At 48.0% G+C, this 18,893-nt stretch overlaps 1 protein-coding gene across 2 annotated transcripts in view; it reads right to left on the bottom strand.

The window, feature by feature from the left end:
* Positions 1-751: 751 nt before the first annotated feature.
* Positions 752-18,893, bottom strand: part of mettl15 (methyltransferase 15, mitochondrial 12S rRNA N4-cytidine) — a 218,712-nt gene continuing 200,570 nt past the window's right edge. Inside the window, exons 6-7 of one of the 2 annotated variants that reach the window (XM_084308950.1) lie at positions 3,331-3,424; positions 1,558-1,892 (exon numbers count right to left, since the gene is read on the bottom strand). In XM_084308950.1, the coding sequence (XP_084165076.1) occupies positions 1,661-1,892; positions 3,331-3,424 (326 nt within the window). In that variant the 3' untranslated portion in view covers positions 1,558-1,660. Of the gene's footprint in view, positions 1,893-3,330; positions 3,425-18,893 lie in introns of both variants that reach the window. The other variant, XM_084308949.1, reaches the window with a different exon arrangement.

Genomic DNA, 18,893 nt, shown 5'->3' on the forward strand with positions numbered 1-18,893 from the left:
TAGGATGTGCCCCAAAAAGAATATTCCAATTATCTGATCACGAGTCCCAGTATTGGTGTCGATCGCGTCGCCAACATAATCCACCATACATCATCCATCTGGAGCATTTGACGCTCCTCAAGCCGATCGGGACAGCCGCTTCCCGACATGGAAAAGTCCGCCCGGACCAATATAATCGACGCACAGCCCAAGACACAGAGTTTCAAAGGGTGCTCGATACGGCCGCCTGGTAGGATGCGGCCGGTATTGCACTTTTGGGATCTCAGACTCATTCCCTATGATAACACCAGGCTCCCTGGATGTCTGGCGCGGAATGAGTTAAGCCGGGGTTAAGGCCCACAATGTCAAAATAGTTAAGCCTGTCAATAGTCAGACTGGTGGTTTGTTTATAACACTATTTGAGTAGAGCTAGATGAGAAATGAGGGAGAGGCAAGGTGAATGCAGATCAACCAATGCAGTGCTTGATAAGTGCAGGATTTGGTAGTTATTATCACCCTCTGAATTCAATATGTAATTCCCTTCAGGCAGAGTATGAACGCTTACACAGCTGAGTACGCTTTAGGGCATCATCACGTCTCTGTTAACTTCTCATCAATATTTTGCCATTCGATTAATTCTGATGGGACATTATAACTGCAGCTAACCGCTATACTGTCTGGTGTCTATCAAGGAGAAATAGTCAAATGTTTGATTAATTGATTGATTGAAATTTTTATTAACAGATTGCAGAATGGGTACAATACAGTACAGCTCAATACAGACAATTGTTAAGGGGATGCAGACCAGAGAAAGACTTTTGTCTTGTTTACATCAGGGTCCCCCATTTTCAATTCATCATACATCATACGTTTTAAATGATTTTCCAGTCAATACTACTAGAATCATTATATGCCATCCCAGTTAATATTAAACATTCATTCATATTAACATGTATATGTAACTGAAAGGAGTGTGTCCACATGGCATACAGGAGATTGAATATAACAAAATGATCTAATATACATTGGCAAACTTTGCTGATCACAAACATTTTACATATCAAAAATCGTTCCCCTGATCCCCCATTGTATGACCACAAAGCAACAATATCCTCAAAAGCTCCTCAAATCTTAAATGTAGAAACTCGTTAACATTTTATTCAGCAGATATTGCATGGAAGGCATCAAACTATTCACAAGTTATTGTAAACATTTAAAAGATATAAGTGTGAGATAATGTTAAAATAAGTTGTAAGATAATGTTATTCCTACAAGACAATTTCAAACCCTCATTGAGGGAAGATGAAAAAGGGACTAGTGTCTCATAATTGATCTGATCTCAAGCCCGCCCTCTTTTCCCGATCCTCAAATCACAGCCGCTGCATCCGAGGGAAGAAGCAACAGTTGCGATTGGAGGATCAAAGAAAAGAGGGAGGTGGTCAATTACCGTCTGAGTGACACCCTGAGTTTGGCAGAGCGCCCTCGCGGGTTCTCCGTCACCTCCTCCGCCTGTGGGACGATCACTCCTCTCTCTAGAGGCGTCCAGTGAACACCACCCCTCCCTCCTCCTCCGTCCGACTCGTCGTCCCCCTCCGCCTCCTCCTCCCGTGCCGCCCGCCGAGCTTTCTGCCGGCGGGCAGAACGAGCTGAACGACCTGTCCTCGGGTGCGCCAGGGACAGGTCATGCCCCTGCAGGAAGCGTTTGACCAGCCTGTCCTCCAGAGAGTGGAAGGTGATGACACAGAGACGGCCTCCGGGCCTCAGCGCGGCCTGGGCGGCGCGCAGGCCCGCGTGCAGCTCGTTCAGCTCGTTGTTGACGAAGATGCGCAGGGCCTGGAAGGTCTTCGTGGCCACGTGGGACGTCCGCCCCAGCTGGTCCTTGCGTGCGTAGAGCGCAGCGGAGGGAAAGGATCCTGAAAACAAAAAGCTCAAAGTGAGTGGAGTTCTATTACCAGGGTTCCCACAGACATTGCAAAATGAAAAAGTACTTTTCCAAGCACTATTTTTCATTTTAAAAGGGCATTTGGTAACACTTTATAATACTCAGTTATAAGACCTTTATAAGGTATTTGTAGATAATGAACTAATCATGAAGAAATCATTTATCTGAAACTAATTTGTAAATGTTATACAAATATAGTTATAAAGGATTTAATAATAATTTACGAATGTATATAAATGATTTGTTCATGATTAGTTCATTATCTACAAATACCTTATAAATGTCTTATAACTGAGTGTTATTATAAAGTGTTACTGGGCATTTAAAAGGATACAATTCGCAAAAATCTGATCCTATATTTATGACTTAAAACCAATTTCCGACAATTAGTTACACTTTAAAAAAAATCATTTCTTGATTCAGAAATGTTTTATCATGGATGAACAAAACTTTCAATGCGAATGGTTGATTTGAATTTCAAGGACTTTTTAAGCACTTTGTTAAAAGATTTGCTGTTTTCAAGGAATTCCAGGCCTTGACTTATTTTTGTCAAAAATCAAGCACTTTAAGCACTTCAATGTGTGTGTACGAACCCTGGTTCGATTACTTATGTCAAAGATACAGCACTTGTAATGTAATCACATATACACCCCATGTAACCCAATATATTGTGGCAGAACAAGCATTTTGATTCAAACTAGGAAATACTATAGTTCATGTACATGTACACTTGTCTGACAAATACTGTAGAAAATGAATTAAGTAGAGCCTTGTTAATCTGAACCATTCAGGAGGTTATTTAGATACGTGCACTGTACAAAAAAAAACAAATATACTGAAATACATTGGCAAAACTCACTGATATAATGAAATATACTCTGAAGTGTACTAACCATTAGGAACATATTCCTAGGAGAGGGTTACACCTTTTCCATAATTCATATCTTGAGGCTTAATCTCTTTAACTTGTATCTTCCTCACATCTCTACATCTCCCCATTCTGACCAAAGTGGATTTAATGTGTAAAATCAATGATTATCGTTCTCATCGAGTCAGAATATTACATGCAACTACAAATGTTTATACTGCGCACATACAATAAAGAATTATTTACAACTTCTTAAAACAATGGGTCAGGACTCATAACCCTGGGTCCACACAGTAGTAATATGCTTGTGATGTTTCAATGAGCCTGGGTCCCCGAATTGAACATTTGAAGAAACCATGCTTTACATTTTAAGGAAGAAAAGAATAACAATGGTTATAAATGTAACTCTAGTTCTGTTTCGTATTCGCTCTCGCTCGGCATCGCTCTCTGCACTATCTCGCATATGTTCACGCGCACTGAATAAAGACCACAATGTACCTTTAATCCCAATATTCATCTGACCACACCCCTATCAGCTTACCCATATAAGCAGGGGTGGGGCCACCCACTCGCCTCCTTCTCGCTTTCACCACAAGGAAGAAGTGCCTCGGTAGATCCCCACACTTGACACCATGCTGGAAGAAAGGATTAGGAGCAGCTTTGGGAAACAAGGATACGTTGACATCATATCTTTATTTTCTCTCTCACTGTTTGAGAAAATACGGCGATATTGTCTTCGTACTGGAGTGTCTGGAAGATGATGATCATTCTAAAAATCCTCCACCGGTTTTCGTATTGGGGGTTCACGCCGCTACATACCTCCCAGCTACAGTCTTCTTTGATGCAGCTGGACGGAGTGAAACCCTCCGGCGGTGCAGGGACTGTAGTGGCGCGCCGCTGTTGTGAGAAGCGGTGCGTTCCAGGTTGGGTGAGTAGTGTTTTGCTGGCAGGCTCCACTTGTCTGTTAGTGCTATGGGGACTAATTGACAATGTTTATGAAAACCGGGCCCAGGCTAGGGTCCTTTGTTCAGTCTCCTAGACGACGGAAGACCTTGGTCTGAAGCCATTTTAGTTAACTAGTGGGCCGCGACCATTAACACTGGTGATCCCTGTGTTTTCTGGACGAGTGGATTTCTCTCTGTCCCGTGTTAAGCCCCTTCTTTCATATCCAAATGAGAGTATTCCTTCACGAGGAGATATGTGCATGGATGTGCGATAGCGGCAGATCCATGTTCAAGTCAGCTACACAGGCCAGTTTGGTATTGTGCTGATTCCGTCGGGTGTTGGTAAAATCACCGTTGTAAAGCAGTGTTGACATCGTGTTTCTCTTTTCTCTTAAAAAGTGAGGAGAGGTTCAGAACGGCGGCCTGTCTGGGTGAGTGTTATGTCATTGTATACAAGTTCAGGTGATAGCTGCTTAGCTTACGGTTAGCCAGTCAGCTGTTAGCTGCTGCGTTAGCCTGCTGGGATCGCTGCATGGCCTACTTAGGTGGGCCTACTGTTAGCCAGTCAGCTGTTAGCTGCGGCGCTAGCATGTCGTGATCACTAGGTAACGTTAGCTTGCTGCTATAGGCCAAGGCCTGGCGCGCGGTAGCTTCAGCTCCTCGCGCGCCGCCGCGAGCTCGCTTCTGGTCGCGTGCGCCGTTAGCTCGGCGTCTCGTGAGCAGGGGCAGTAGCGCCCGCACGGTTGGAGCGGCCGTTAGCTTAATGCTACTCTGTTGAACGTGCTTTGATTATAACATGTTTTTAAACACTCTGGACTACGACGTCGTCTTTGACAGGAGATGTTCGTCGACCCTGCCCTGAGCCAGGGCGGCAAGGTTGCGTCAACAAAGAGGACTGTAGTGCGGGTTGGAGCGGCGGCGCTGCCCAGTTCGAACAACACAGGATCGGCTGTGTTCCTACGCGTCTTGTGACTGCACTTCGCTGATCTACGTTCCGGGTAGGACAAGGTTTGACCAGACCTTATAACACGTCTTCTGGTTTTACCTTTCTAAATGTTTTGTGAATAACGATGTTTTTCCCAAAACGTGTGTTGCTGCAATGCATTTAGGATACGACGCAAGTTATGTGTGAACTGTCTTTGTTACTGGCAGTTAGCTTCTCCGTGCAAATCGGGTTGTTACAGAAAATGATCTGGTTGTTGTGTGAGAAACATCATGTGTGTTTATATGTACCGTGTACTCACAACTAAGGTAACTAACCTATGAAGCTATGCTTAGTGACAAGTGAGTAAAAGAATGTTCTTTTCTCAGCCTGTGATGACAATGAACAGTGTTCACATATTAACAGGTTTTCCTGTTTTAACTGGCCGTATTAAGGGTAAAATAAGAGGATTGTGTTTCCCCCCGGTTCCCTGGGGACTTTTTCATCCTCCTATCAGACATGTTGCACTACATTGTGTTTTTTGTGTGGTAGGGATGCGATGTAACCCTTAGCTTGATTGCTGAGGTTGTGCTAAAACTGCTGGAGAAACTTTATTTTCCTAAAAGAAAAGATTGTTTGGTCGCTGTCGTGTGTGCTTAGCAAGGCCTGTGGCCGATACTAATCGAGAATTATGTAGTCTCTCATTATGAAAAACGGCGTTCCTCTGTAGAGTGTTTTTGCCATTTTTTGTAGGTGATGATGGGTTGTGTGTGTCATGTGACCTACAACTGGGTTGGACTGGCCACAGAAGCACATGTGTATGTTGGACCGGGGCTTTTAGAGCCCTCTCTATTCTGTGTTTTTTCCTTAGTAAAAATCAGATAGCAGGTTAGCTCATGCGCTGTGTGGAGCTGTCAAACGCTTCATAGAGCTGACTATGACTGTGTCATATTCTCTTTTTGTCATTACATCGTATCATGGGTGTGGGGTCGTAAAGGGGTGAACTGGTAACCTTTCCTCTCCTCCTTGTTTGTGTCGGTCAGGGGTACACCCCCTGTCCTTCAAGGTTCCCGTCACGTGGCGGTTCGGCACGTTACGGGGGGGGGGGGGAGGGAGTTTCCTGGTCCCACGGCCTGGTATATTGGGCGTGTGCACCGCAGGAATTCCCCCGCCATAGAGTATGTCACCGTGCGCGTCTCTGTTGGTAGGACTTCCGTGTGCTGTTCAGGTCCATGTGATGGATCTGTTTCAGGGGGGTGGTCAGGGCTCCTCCTCACCAAGCGCCTATTCGGGCCTTCTGTGAGTTCGGACTCCTTCTTCCATGTGAGGGAGCCTCCATCAGAGTACAGAGCCTTCCTCCTCAGATTGTCAAAGTGAGTGGACCCTCTAGAAGGTGTCCTATTCTATTGTATATGTATTCGATTCAATTCGATTATTGAGTGTGTATGGGTTCAGTGCCTCTTCCCGGGAGAGCCCTAAAACCAATTTTTTACATGGCTCAAGGTGCAATATATTCTTTTCAATCTGTACAGCTCGCGTGGGAAGTCTCTCTGGGGATCCCCGTCTCCTTCCTATGGGAGGGTGGTGGGATGTAAAAATGTGACATTTTTTTACCCCCGGCTGTGTAGACTGGGATACATACTGTTGATGCTTCCTTCTTTTCTATTCAAAAAGTGTTGGAGTTAGGAAGTGTCACACCCCTCTTGTCGTTCCCCTGGGCGCCTTGGGGATTCAATGACAGGTCTAAATAGCCTGTTCATTGATGGGGGTGTGTCCCGACGCACGTATAGTGCTAGCTCGCTGTAAACAGGCGACTGACTGGCACGCCTTGGTTGCTTGTGGTTAAAACGGCGTTTTTATGAAGCAACTGAGATGGGGGTTTTTCCTCTTCCGACGACCAAATCCCACGACCTGGGTTGGTTTTTCGACGGATTCTCGTTCATGTCTGGGGGATGATGACGGAATGGATCTGAACATATGTAGAGGGGTCTCACGCCCTTGGGGTGGGCCACCAGGCGCGGTTCGCCCGAACGTCTGGGTGGCGCCTTCTTTTCATGTTAAGATCGACACGCATATCTGCCCTTTCTCCTGGAGTAGGCATGTCGGCGTGGTTAGGGCACGGGACTGGTTCTGGTCACGCTGGTCCGGATCAGTTGAACCCGTTGTCCGCCGGGGATGCAGATCTGCTGTTCTGGTACCCTGAGGGACTTGGGCTTTTTTCAGGGGGAAAAATGCCAGGTCGGTCCGGGTGTCGCAGGGTTAAGCGCTATGGAGACCCTGGTTGGGTACGTTTTTACTCAGCACTGTCGTAATGGCTTACGGCCATGCCATTCTGTACACGCTCGATCTCGTCGGATCTCGGCCGCTACACAGGTTGGTCCTGGTTAGTACTTGGTTGGGAGACCGCCTGGGAATACCAAGTACGGTGTGCTTAGGGGCTGGTTCTCCATTCTTTTTCGCTCCTCTCTCACGCATGGCGAAGAGGGGCCTGTGGGGGTGGTTTTTGACCTCCTCTGGTGACCCTGTGCTTCCCGTACCGCCAGTCCCGGTCCGAAGTAATGTTTCGTCGACCCGTAGGCCTGGGTTAACCCTTTTTTGGAAACTGAAACACTTGTACTGCGGTATAGCCGGTGTATACCCGCAGGTGTGTTTTGGAGTTTTTTCTTGAGGGGTTATAGGAACAACCACCGCATTGGGTAACACCAAGGTGGTTGATTCCCTGGTGTGTTGGAGCAGTGTCAACTCCCGGGTTCACCGTTTGAGGGTGCCCCTGCACGTTCATGACGTCTGCCAATCGTGTCAGCCTTCTCTGCCTCGACCCCTCTGGGTGGGGGTTTTTAAAGGGAGGCTTGGTCATGCAACACCGCCAGCTTACGCTCCTTCCGCCGGGGCGGCTGTGTTCAGCTGTCCCCTCTGGCGCCTGTCTCGTCCGCAATCTCCAGGCTAGGGTTAATAGCCTGTTGCCTGGTTTTTCCCCGGTGCGCTGCCTGCTTCCGTTGGTTAACCTTTTTTGTGTGCTTACGGCCATGCTGACTGCCTGTTGCAGGGTCAGTGTGCCAGGCGGTGTACTATTGGGGGGACGGGGCCCGCTCGGCTGAGGGGCCTTTGTCCGAATACGCTGGCGATGTGGGGGGCGGGGCACTACGTGCCCACCTGGTGGGGTCTTGATGCTGGCATCATGGACTTCTCCGGGCCCCCATTCCAGGGAGTCCAGTCCTTTTGGTGGGTCTGGGTCTTCCTTCGCGCTCCGCTGCTACGGCCTTGCCACGGGGTTGGGTTTGCCCTTGACCCCGTGATTCTGGGGGCAGTAACGAGGTTGTTCCTCCGTTCGTTCCCGGGTGGCATGCGGGTTGTGCGTGTGTGTAGTCGTGGGGTCAAGCCACGGTCTGCTCACCCTGTGCGTTGAGTTGCTTGAGTGCCTCTTCGCACGGTCGGGTCCGTCGCCCTCCCGTGAAGCCCCTAATAGGGGGGGTGCCCTCCATTAGGGTGGGTCGGGGGGGCTCGGCCCTCCCTGTTCTGATGGTTGTGGGGGGCTGTCAGCGGGGTGTATTTGTCGGCCGTTGGCTCTCGCTCGGCCTCCCTTGTGCAGAGAGCGATGCCGAGCGAGAGCGAATACGAAACAGAACGTTAGGTTATGACTATAACCAAGTTCTGTTAGTATAGCGACGCTCGGCATCCGACGCCGCTGCAGCCTTTGACCTCGCCTTGTGGCGAAAGCTTGGGAAGGAGGCGAGTGGGTGGCCCCACCCCTGCTTATATGGGTAAGCTGATAGGGGTGTGGTCAGATGAATATTGGGATTAAAGGTACATTGTGGTCTTTATTCAGTGCGCGTGCACATATGCGAGATAGTGCAGAGAGCGATGCCGAGCGTCGCTATACTAACAGAACTTGGTTATAGTCATAACCTAACGTTATAGGAGTTTGTGCGCAGTTTCAAAGCTTATACTATGGCAATTAGCATGGGTCACCTGAACATCTGTCTACCTTACAGCCAGTACTATCACATACCTGAGATGGTGTAGTAAAATATGCCAAAAAAACATGCCCCCCCCCCCCCCCCCCCGGCGATATCATGCCCATTTCCTCAGTCTATCTTTGGTTCACTAGTTCAGCAAACAGAGAAATAACTGGAGTTACATTTGTTTACGTTATATTTCTTTAACACTTCGCTTCAAAGCTTGCACTATGGGCCGGATTGAGTACTATACAAGCACAAGTTCATGGCTGACAATACAGCTACAATAACTTCTCATTCAGAGTTGTATTTGCCACATGGAAGTAATATAAATCATACAGTTCTCATACAAACACATACATCCAGTTCTACCATGGGCAAAATGAGCAGGAAGAATTTTTTTTTAATAATTATGCAAGAAAAGCTTAACCATGGTGCTCAGATGTCTTGTCCAAAAAACATACTAAATTACTAAGGGGTTCTATGCGCACCTTCACTTCTTCATAACTCCTGGTATGGCTATGAGAAGAAAAAGATGCCATATCTCCACCTGACATACGTGCATATTATTATCACATTCAATCAATGATGTTTTTTCTTTTAAGTTATTTATGTAAGTCTGGGGGGGGGGGGGGTATTGAGGATGGTGTGGGATTGGGGAGCAGGGGTGATGGGTGGGGTACTTACTGGAGTGTAGCAATATGATTTCATGTCATGATTTCTAGAAGAAATGACTATTTGATGAAATGCATCTACTGTATCGGCACCCCTTTTTAATAATAGAGAAAAGGTCAAAAATAAATAAAATTAAAAATAAACCAATGGTCCACTCTGCATCTTTACTTCTTGGCAGTCTCTTAGCAATCTCTTGTCAGAAAGACAAAGATGCCACATCTCTTAAAGGGGACATGCATTGCTATTCCTAGCACTATTTGGGCAACTTTACACAATTCCTGTGAGTCTATTGAAGACATCTGTAAGCTTTTATTAAAAAAAATTCATTGTTTTATATTTCTAATCAAGTACTCAAAAGCCAAATTTGTCTCACTTTGGATTTCAGGCTGTGTTGGCCTGGCTCCGCCCATAAGCACTGTGTAAATGATTATGTGCTACTGCTGCTTCCTCTCGCGTGGTTTGTTTCCCCGACAGAAGCTCTCTCTCTCTCTCTCTCTCTCTCTCTCTCTCTCTCTCTCTCTCTCTTCTCTCTCTCTCTAATTCAAATGGGCTTTATTGACATGGGAAACATACGTTTACATTGCCAAAGCCAAACAAAACAATCAAACAGATAAAACAAAAGAAATCAGTACATTACAGAAGGAATTTCTTGTACAGTCTTTATGGTGGTTGTAGGCTAGTAGCTTAGCTAAAGGCTAACTAGCGTTAGCTACGTTAGCGAGTGCTAACGTGTGGTTCAGTCGGGCTAGCCATGTCGGCTAGTAGCTTAGCTAAAGGCTAACTAGCGTTAGCTAACGCTAGATATCGAGTGCTAACGTGTGGTTCAGTCGGGCTAGCCATGTCGGCTAGTAGCTTAGCTAAAGGCTAACTAGCGTTAGCTAACGCTAGCTAACTAGGCATGGCAACAACCAGGACCACCTGAAGCTTTTTAAGAAGGAGGTGATGAACTACAGACAGACGAGGCACGAGAACGTGGTCCTCTTCATGGCGGCCTGCATGGCTCCACCCCACCTGGCCATCATCACCAGGTGAGAGAGGGGAAAACAAACGCACGTCACAAATGATGGATTCAGTTCACCTCCAATACCTGTTATTATCCTTGTCACATTTTCATCTCTCTCTCTCTCTCTCTCTCTCTCTCTCTCTCTCTCTCTCTCTCTCTCTCTCTCTCTCTCTCTCGCTCTCTCTCTCTCGCTCTCTCTCTCTCTCTCGCTCTCTCTCTCGCTCTCTCTCTCTCGCTCTCTCTCTCTCCCGCTCTCTCTCTCTCACTCGCTCGTTGTCTGCCTCGCTCTGTTTGAGGAAGTGTCGGGTTACACTATCTGCCTCGCTCTGTTTGCTGTCGCTGTCAACCATAGAGGGGGCGTTAGTTATGCAAATCAGTGCTATATTAACATCAGCAAAACCGTCAAATCAGAACAGCTTAGTTGAGTGAGGGAGGATCTCGTGAACTCGAGACTAGACTGATGAGTCAATATGGTAATTAGAGACACAGACCCATTGATACTAACCCGTATTACTATAAAACCATGCTAAACACAGAAAAAAGTCATTTATAATGCATGTCCCCTTTAAGTAAAAGCTAACAAAGGAAAGGACCATGATGCTGTCAAGCATAATATGTTTGCACTCAGTATCACCGATGTTGAGATTGCTCTAGTCAAGTGTGCTCTGGCATTATTGCGGAGGGGTGTGGCCAGAGTAACGGCAAACTGATGGGATCTGCAACTGAGTGAATTAACGTCGGTTTTTCCCCATGTCGGCTCCTCCAAGACAGACGACCGGTCTGACTTTCCAATGCTCTCTGCGCGTTTTGATATAGCAAAACAGTGTTCTGACTAGGGCTGCACGATTAATCGCAAAAAAATTGCGATCTCGATTCATACATCAATGCGATCTCATTTCTAAATGACGACGATTCTGATGTTTTTTTTTGTTTGTCTGATGTTCTTTTACTTTTACGTTTAAATAGTACAATTTTACACTTACTGTAAAATGTTATATAGGAAATGTATATGCCGGACCGTATTTTATTCGTAGGCTTATTTTTATTCTTATTCATGACTTTTGTTTTGTCTACCTAAATGTTTACGGTTTACTGTGAGCGATTTGTAGTGCCAAATTTCCCTCAGGATGAATAAAGTATTTCTATTCTATTCTCTATGTATTTGCATTTGCGTCAAAATTGAGATCAGTTGCATTAAAACACTCACTATTCCCCTATGCATTCACGTCACGCTGCATTCACGTGTTAACATTATTTGCTTCGGAACAATCCCAGTTGCGATATCAATCACACTTACAAAACACGCTATTAATTCAACATTCATGTCATACAACTCCATCAGTGTTCTCCCATCTCTCTTCCTCACTCACAGCGCTCACTGCCGCTGTCCTCCGCATTCCCACAATGTGTATAGTCCCAGTAATTGTTTTTGCAACGCTTAGCTTTATACGCTAGCTAAGCGTATTAAAGCGCAATACCAAGCATGGCTCTTTTACCTAGAGATCGCTGTTTGGCGGCATTACAGATTCTACCTTTAACTGTCGAGCGTACACAACCTTTATGCAGTATTTCCTGTAAGAATGTGTAGTTCACCTGGCATCTTTTTCCCGGCACCACTTATCAAAAAATCACCCGGTGTGCGGCACGTGCCGTGGGAGTGGATTCAGCTCTTAGCATCTTGTATGATATGTGTAACTGAGGGGTACAATTCCCTGACTGTATTGAGAGTATGGTATCATTAAACCACTACTTAGTTATGTACTTTAATTACTGGCCATACAGTACACGGTATATCTGGTGAACACCCACACAAGAATACGGCTTGACAAAGAAAGTTCTATTTAGAGGTATTTATTATTAGAGCAGCAACAATAGGTTACAAATTGAGAATTATGAATTGCGCTTATATGGCGAAGAACACTTAAGTAGGTCAAGAGCGTAAGTCCATGAGCATAATAAGATGGGTATAACTGACACCACCTGTAGCATAAGAATTACATAAGGCACACTCGTAGTCAGCTGGAGATACTAAGGGGTTCCCTCCGGTTGTAAGCCAGCAGGGGAGAGGAATGGTCGGGAGCAAAGTCTGGATCAACGAGGAATAAAGAGACTCCAGATACAGGAGCCAGTGCAATAATCCTTTGGTCCGTAGACAAAGCAACAGCTATACTCCAGTATGCAAGACAGCATGGATGAAAGCTAGCCAGCCTCTGTGGTCCTAGAGGCGGGCTCGATGGTGCTCCTCACAGGGTAGATCCCACACAGCAGTGGGGTAGACTGTTCTCTGCTCCAGCAGCCACAGTACCAAAGCAATATAATCCAGCCGGAAAAGGCTCTGCATTCGCCGGTGTAGGTTCTCCGGTGTACATATCCAACGGTTCTCGTCTAGGACTCCTCGGATGGCGGCACGAGTTTAGGCCGCCCAGCCTGGATAAGTGCACTAGCTCGGTACGACGAACCGGTGGTAATGCTGGTCACTGTAGAACGGTAGCCGCACGATACACTATAAATAATAGACTATTACTTTACAATAGAATAAGTCGAACTCGACGATACAGCGTTAAACTCTGACACTTTAGCTATCTATTCGCACGCGGTTCTCAAGGCTCTATTTAGGGGCAAAGGGGGCCCACTTCACGGCACGTTGTATCGTGGTGAAGGCTTCAACGTTTTGGTCTAAGTGCTTCTGTATCCACCTGCGACGTATTTATACGTAAGGTGAATAATCTAGTGCCAACCTCAGTTCTGTCTCGTATTACTGCGCAAACCTGGACATGTTGTCTTAGCGGTAGCTTTGAACTTGCCATTGGGGGTATGGCCGTTGGCGCCTAGGGGTCGCTGTCCAATAGGAGAACGAATATTATGGTCTGGCCTGTACCTAGGTAAAGGGATATTCCGTGTATATATACAAAGAATATACAAGGGATATCAGACGATATACAAATATTATACAATATATCTCAAGTAATAAATATATATATTCGGTTTAATCTGACCCTTTGTAACAGCCGCCTCCTAATTAGTCCGCACCTAATTAGATAAGCAGAGACAGATTAACCGTCTTGTCCACTACTCAATGTCCGTTGTGAGGAGTAGGGCAATTCACAAAGTCAGTGGGTCATGGTCGTCATCAAGGGAGGTCAGGTAGCCTTGGCAACTCTATCAGCCTCGCCACGGGTCGGGTGTATGTCCGTCCCTGGACGAGCACTTCTGCCGCTCTGACCTTTCCGTCGGCACCAGTGATCACTTTGCTTACAAGGCCGGCCGGCCACATAGCTCGGGGTAGTGACTGGTCTATGATCATGACGACTGTGCCCTCCGTCAAATTGTCTCTTTCTTTTACCCATTTCTGGCGGGTCTGTAGAGACGGTAGATAGTGGAGGAGGAAACTGTTCCAAAACTTGTCAGCCAATACTTGACTGTACCTCCACATTCTTCGGCCGTTCGCTTCCTCAGGTCTGTACACTGTCTGTGGGAGCGCGGGGTCCAGCCGCCCAATCAAGAGTGTTGGGGGTGACTGGGTCGACATCTGCTACATCACTTGAGACGTAACCGAGGGGCTTTGAGTTCAATACTCCCTCGATCTGTGAGGACTGTCGTGAGGACTTCTTCCGCCACGGTCTGGGCCCCAAGCACGGCGTACAGGGCTGTCTTTATTGAACGTACTTCTCGTTCCCAGGTTCCCCCGAAGTGAGGGGCGTTCGGGGGGTTAAACTGGAAATCAATCTGAGAGGGAGCGAGGTGGGTCTTAAGTTCTGGGCCCATAGCTTGGAAGCTCTCTCTCAGCTCTCTTTCTCCGCCTTTGAAGTTTGTCCCGTGATCAGACAATAATATAGACGGTTTTCCTTTCCGCGCTGTGAATCTCCGGAAGGCCATAAGGAATGAGTCCGTACTCATGGTTGGAAGGAGTTCTATGTGTATCGCTCGTGTGGTCATGCATTTGAATACAATACCCCACCTCTTCTCCGTCCCTCTTCCTTTCTTCACATACAGCGGGCCGAAGCAGTCCATACCGGTGGAGTGAAAGGGCTTGTCGCCGAGTCGGAGGCGACAGGGGGGTAGGTCAGCCATCCTGGGTATACTGGGCTGTGCTCGCCACTTGCGACAGTCTAGACAGGTCCGCTGGAAGCGTCGTACTGCTTCTCTTCCTTGCAGTATCCAATAGCGACGTCTGATTTCAGCGAAGACTCTCTCTGCCCCAGCGTGGTGCACGTCCTCGTCGTATTTCTTTATGATGAGCTCTGTGACCTTGTGTCGGCTGTTGAGGACTATAGGGAACTTGACGTCATCCGTTAAGTCCGGGGCCCTTCTCAGACGACCACCCACTCTGATGAGATCATGGGCGTCGCGCTCAGGGGCCAAGTGGAGCAGTCTGCTGTCTGACGGGACTGGCTTTGATCCCTGCAGACAGTCTAGCTCGTCGGGGAACGAGTCTCTTTGGGCTCGCTGTAGCAGAAGGAGTTCTGCTTCTTCGTAATTAGCTGCATTAATGTCAGTAGTGGAGGGGACCTCAGGGTGGTGCCACAGGAATGTATTTAACTGCGCACTCTCAAGGGTGGGGCAGTCCTCTATGTTGGGGTCTGTGGGGACTGGTGTGTGCGTCAACCCACAGAACATAGATTTCTTCATCTCTGCCTCCTCTTGACTAGCCTCCCGTGGGGTGGGGTTAGGCCACTCTTCTTCCGGGAGCTTGAGGAACTCGGGACCGTCACTGTAGATATTGTGACGTGTGAGGTCATCCAGGGACATTCCCAGTGTGATGACGTCTGCTGGGTTCTGTTTTGTGTCCACGTACCTCCAGCATGCTGATTCTGTTAACTCTTGGATCTCTGTGCTTCTGTCTCCCACGAAGACCTTGTATCTACACGAATCGGACTGGATCCATGTGAGTACGGTCATGGAGTCTGACCACAGGATTGTTCTTTGCACCGGGATGGTGAGTTCACGTTGGATTAACGTGGCGAGTTGCGCTCCTACTAGGGCTGCGCAGAGCTCTAGACGCGGGATCGATTGTTGCTTGCGGGGGGCTATCCTTGAACGAGCCAGGATGAAGGCGGTATGTATTTCTCCTCCCTCCTCTCGGGCCCGCAAGTAGGCCACCGAACCGTAGGCTACTTCGGAGGCGTCGCTGAAGACGTGCAGGTCCATTTGGCACGTCTCCAGCCGCACTGTGGGTGGGAAGTAGCTGCGGCGTATGTTGACACCTGGGAGCGAGTTGAGTTCTGTTTCCCACTCTCTCCATGTGGAAGCAAGGTGGTCGGGTATGGGGTCGTCCCAGCCCTGGTCCTTGTCCCACAGCTCTCGCACAATCATTTTTGCCCTGGTGGTGTAAGGTAGAATACATCCCAACGGGTCATATTGTCTGGCGAGTGTTCTGTATACGCTCCGTCTGGTGGTCGGTAGTGAAATCGACCTTCCCTGCTCCTTGGTCAGGGGTGTGTGTCTATAATGGAGCGAGTCTGTTTTGAAGCGCCAGACTAGTCCTAATGTCATTTCTTGGGCTTCACCTGGGATGGTCGCCATCCAGGTCTCGCTGCTTGCTGCCTTGTTCTCTGGGGAGAGGCTGCGCAGTACTTGAGGGTCGCTGCTGGCCCACTGCCGGAGATCAAAGCCGCCTTTGATCAGGGAGGCGCGGAGCTTGAGTAGGAGGGCCTCGGCCTCTTCTGGCGTCGAGACGCTTTGCAGACAGTTGTCCACGTAGAAACTCCTCTCTACACTTTGTCGGACCTCCTCGTCGGCTGCTGGGTCCTCTGTGACGTGTTTTTGCAGTGCGAACGTAGCACAGCGTGGGCTGCATGTGGTTCCAAAAGGGAGGACTTCCCATTGATAGATGGATGGTTGCTCATCCCCGATCCTCTCTCTCCATAAGAACCGCAGCAGGGGCTTGTCCTCTTCCACTAGTCGCACCTGCAGGAACATCCCTTTGATGTCGCCGCTGATGGCCACCTTGTTCTGGCGGAAACGTAGCAACACGCCTAGTAGAGAGGGGCCGAGTGTTGGACCGGGCAAGAGTTCTTTATTCAGATTCTGTAATCCGATCTGGTAGCTGCAGTTAAACGCAATACGATCCTTGCCGTTGTGGTGGACCTTGTGGTGGGGCACGTACCATGATTCGGTCGTCTGATCGGCCTCTTGAATGTCAATTTTCTTTATGTGTCCCGCTGTGATTAGCTTGTCAATCTCAGCGCGGTACACAGTGGCTTGAGCGGGGTCTCTGGCTAGGCGCCGCTCTGTGTTCAGTAGATATCGCTCCGTCGCTTCTTTTGAGGCGTGGAAGGTGGGCATACCTTCTCGCCTCAAGAGTGGAGTTGCGTATCTCATCACTCCATTGACCTCGACTCTCTTTGTCCTCTGCTCGAGGAGGGCTATGGCATAAATGTCTTCCTTGGAACGAATGTGTTTCTTTTCGTTCTTAAAGGGCATTGTCTCTAGTGTCCATAGCCTCTCGACGTGCTGTAAGAGGGTGGTGTCTTCTTCTGTCATTCGGGAGTGGAGGCAGCGAGTGGCTGCTGGTCGGTTGGGAGACCTGGAGAGGGGGCCTTGTAGTGTCCATCCTAGGCGGGTCTCGACTGCTGCTGGACAGCCTCTGGGCCCGATGTGAACCCGGTCCGTTGGGACGATGAGGTGTGCGTGGTCGGATCCTATGAGCAGGGTCGGGGTGGCGCCGTCGATGAGCGGTATAGGTAGTTGACGCCAGGCCATGTGAGCGGCGCGGGGCGCGGAGCGGGCCGTTTTGACGTGAGCGAGGAGTGGGTTTTAAAATGGGTCGGTGCGACGACCGGAGCGAGAGTTCTCCTCCGCTCCAAGCCGCTCAGGTCCGCTCCTCAGTGCGCACGGCACTGGTCTGGGAGGCGTCTACCAGACCAGACCAGACGGCACCGGTCCACAATGCACCTGTCCTCAGTGTCCGTCCTGTAAACAGAACTGTGCTTACAAGAAATCCCACAACGTGAAAGCATGGCCGTGTTTGCTAAGTATTTAAAAAAAGTAACAGATAATAAGTTCCAATGTATCGTGAAAACAACTAACGATGATGGTGAGGAGACAGAATGTGCAGACTATATTACCGTCGGAAGAGATTCTTCTTGGAATCTAAAGAGACACATTGGGAGGAAGCATGACCACATATTTCGCGAACATAATGAGAAGAAATCCAAATGTTTGTTACTTGTCATTATTAGCCATTTTGAAATTGGTAGCCTTATTACAGCTTAATGTATTGTAGACCTAATATAAAGCATGCATTTATTATTTGTTTTAGATGCCCAGACGCAGCAGCAACAAAAAGAGAAACAGCGTGACTCGCTGCACAATTTCCTCACTGGAAAAAAGGCACCTAACGTGACACGTGAAAGAAAAAGGGACCTGGATGAAGCGTTTTTTTAAATGATATCCATGGATTACGACCCCTTAAGTAAAGGAGAACGTGAAGGTATGAGACATTTTGCCGGCATGGCCCAACCAGGTTACACCCCGCCCTGCTACAATACTGTCCGGGACACACTTATGCCACATGCCATACAAGAGATGGAAGTCAAACTACGAGAGCTCATAGGAATGGGTGAAGGGTTCGTTCTTGCATCTGATATTTGGACAAGTAGAAGAGGCCACAGTTTCCTTGCTATTGTGGCAAGTTTTATCGACGGGACGTTCAAGGGCCACACGGTTCTGTTAGGCTGTGAGCACATAACAGGGTCTCACACTGCAGATTGCATATATCAAAAGTATGAAAGTGTGCTGAAAAATTGGAACATTCATCAACGCGTGATTCGTGTGGTGACAGACAGTGCCAGCAACATGGTTAAGGCATTTAACATCCTGCCTGACGCTGAAGGAGAAGAGGAGAAAGATGATGATGATGAAGTGGCACTGGTGGTGGAGGAAGGGGACGAAATAGCGGAGGAGGAACCTGCGCTCTCGCAAAACCAAGTGGACGTGGTCACTAATACTGTAGAGGCTATGGTAAACCAGTACTTCACTGTATCAAGTTTACACCTGCGATGCCCAATTCATCTGCTTCAGTTAGCTATCAAAGACGCAGTTAACAAGCATGATGATATCAATCGCCTGCTAGTTAAAGTGGGAAAGCTAGTGAAAAGTGTGCGTAAGAGTTGTCTGAACACGGAGGAAACTGACTCTCTGGGTGTACGACCCACCACTGCTTGCCCGACGTGATGGAGCAGCCAGCTGCGCATGGTGGAGTCTGTCCTAAAGCTATTCAAAAAAGATGCATTGTGGCAGAGCAAACTTAAAACTACTGCCGCTATTCTCACACTTAATGACGTGCGTCGGCTCAATCACCTTGTTGAAGTATTGTCACCGCTGGCTGACCTCACAGACAACATGCAACGGGAGCTTGGGAATTTGGGCATGATTCTCCCGGCTGTAGGCGAGCTCAAATCCCTGCTTGTCAACAACAACGCTGCCCTTCCATTAGGAATAGCTTCTTTCGCGGAAACACTGTCCAATAACGTGTCCACTCGCTTCAGAATGTACTATGATGATAAACACCTCCTCTTCGCGTCGCTGTTAGATCCTCGTTTCAAAACAGAGTGGATAATCCGTGATGAGTTGGTTTGTAATAAACTTGGAGAAATACGCGAC

The sequence above is a fragment of the Notolepis coatsorum genome, assembly GCF_963971535.1.
Source record: "Notolepis coatsorum genome assembly, chromosome: 2".
In the NCBI taxonomy this organism is placed as follows: domain Eukaryota; kingdom Metazoa; phylum Chordata; class Actinopteri; order Aulopiformes; family Paralepididae; genus Notolepis; species Notolepis coatsorum.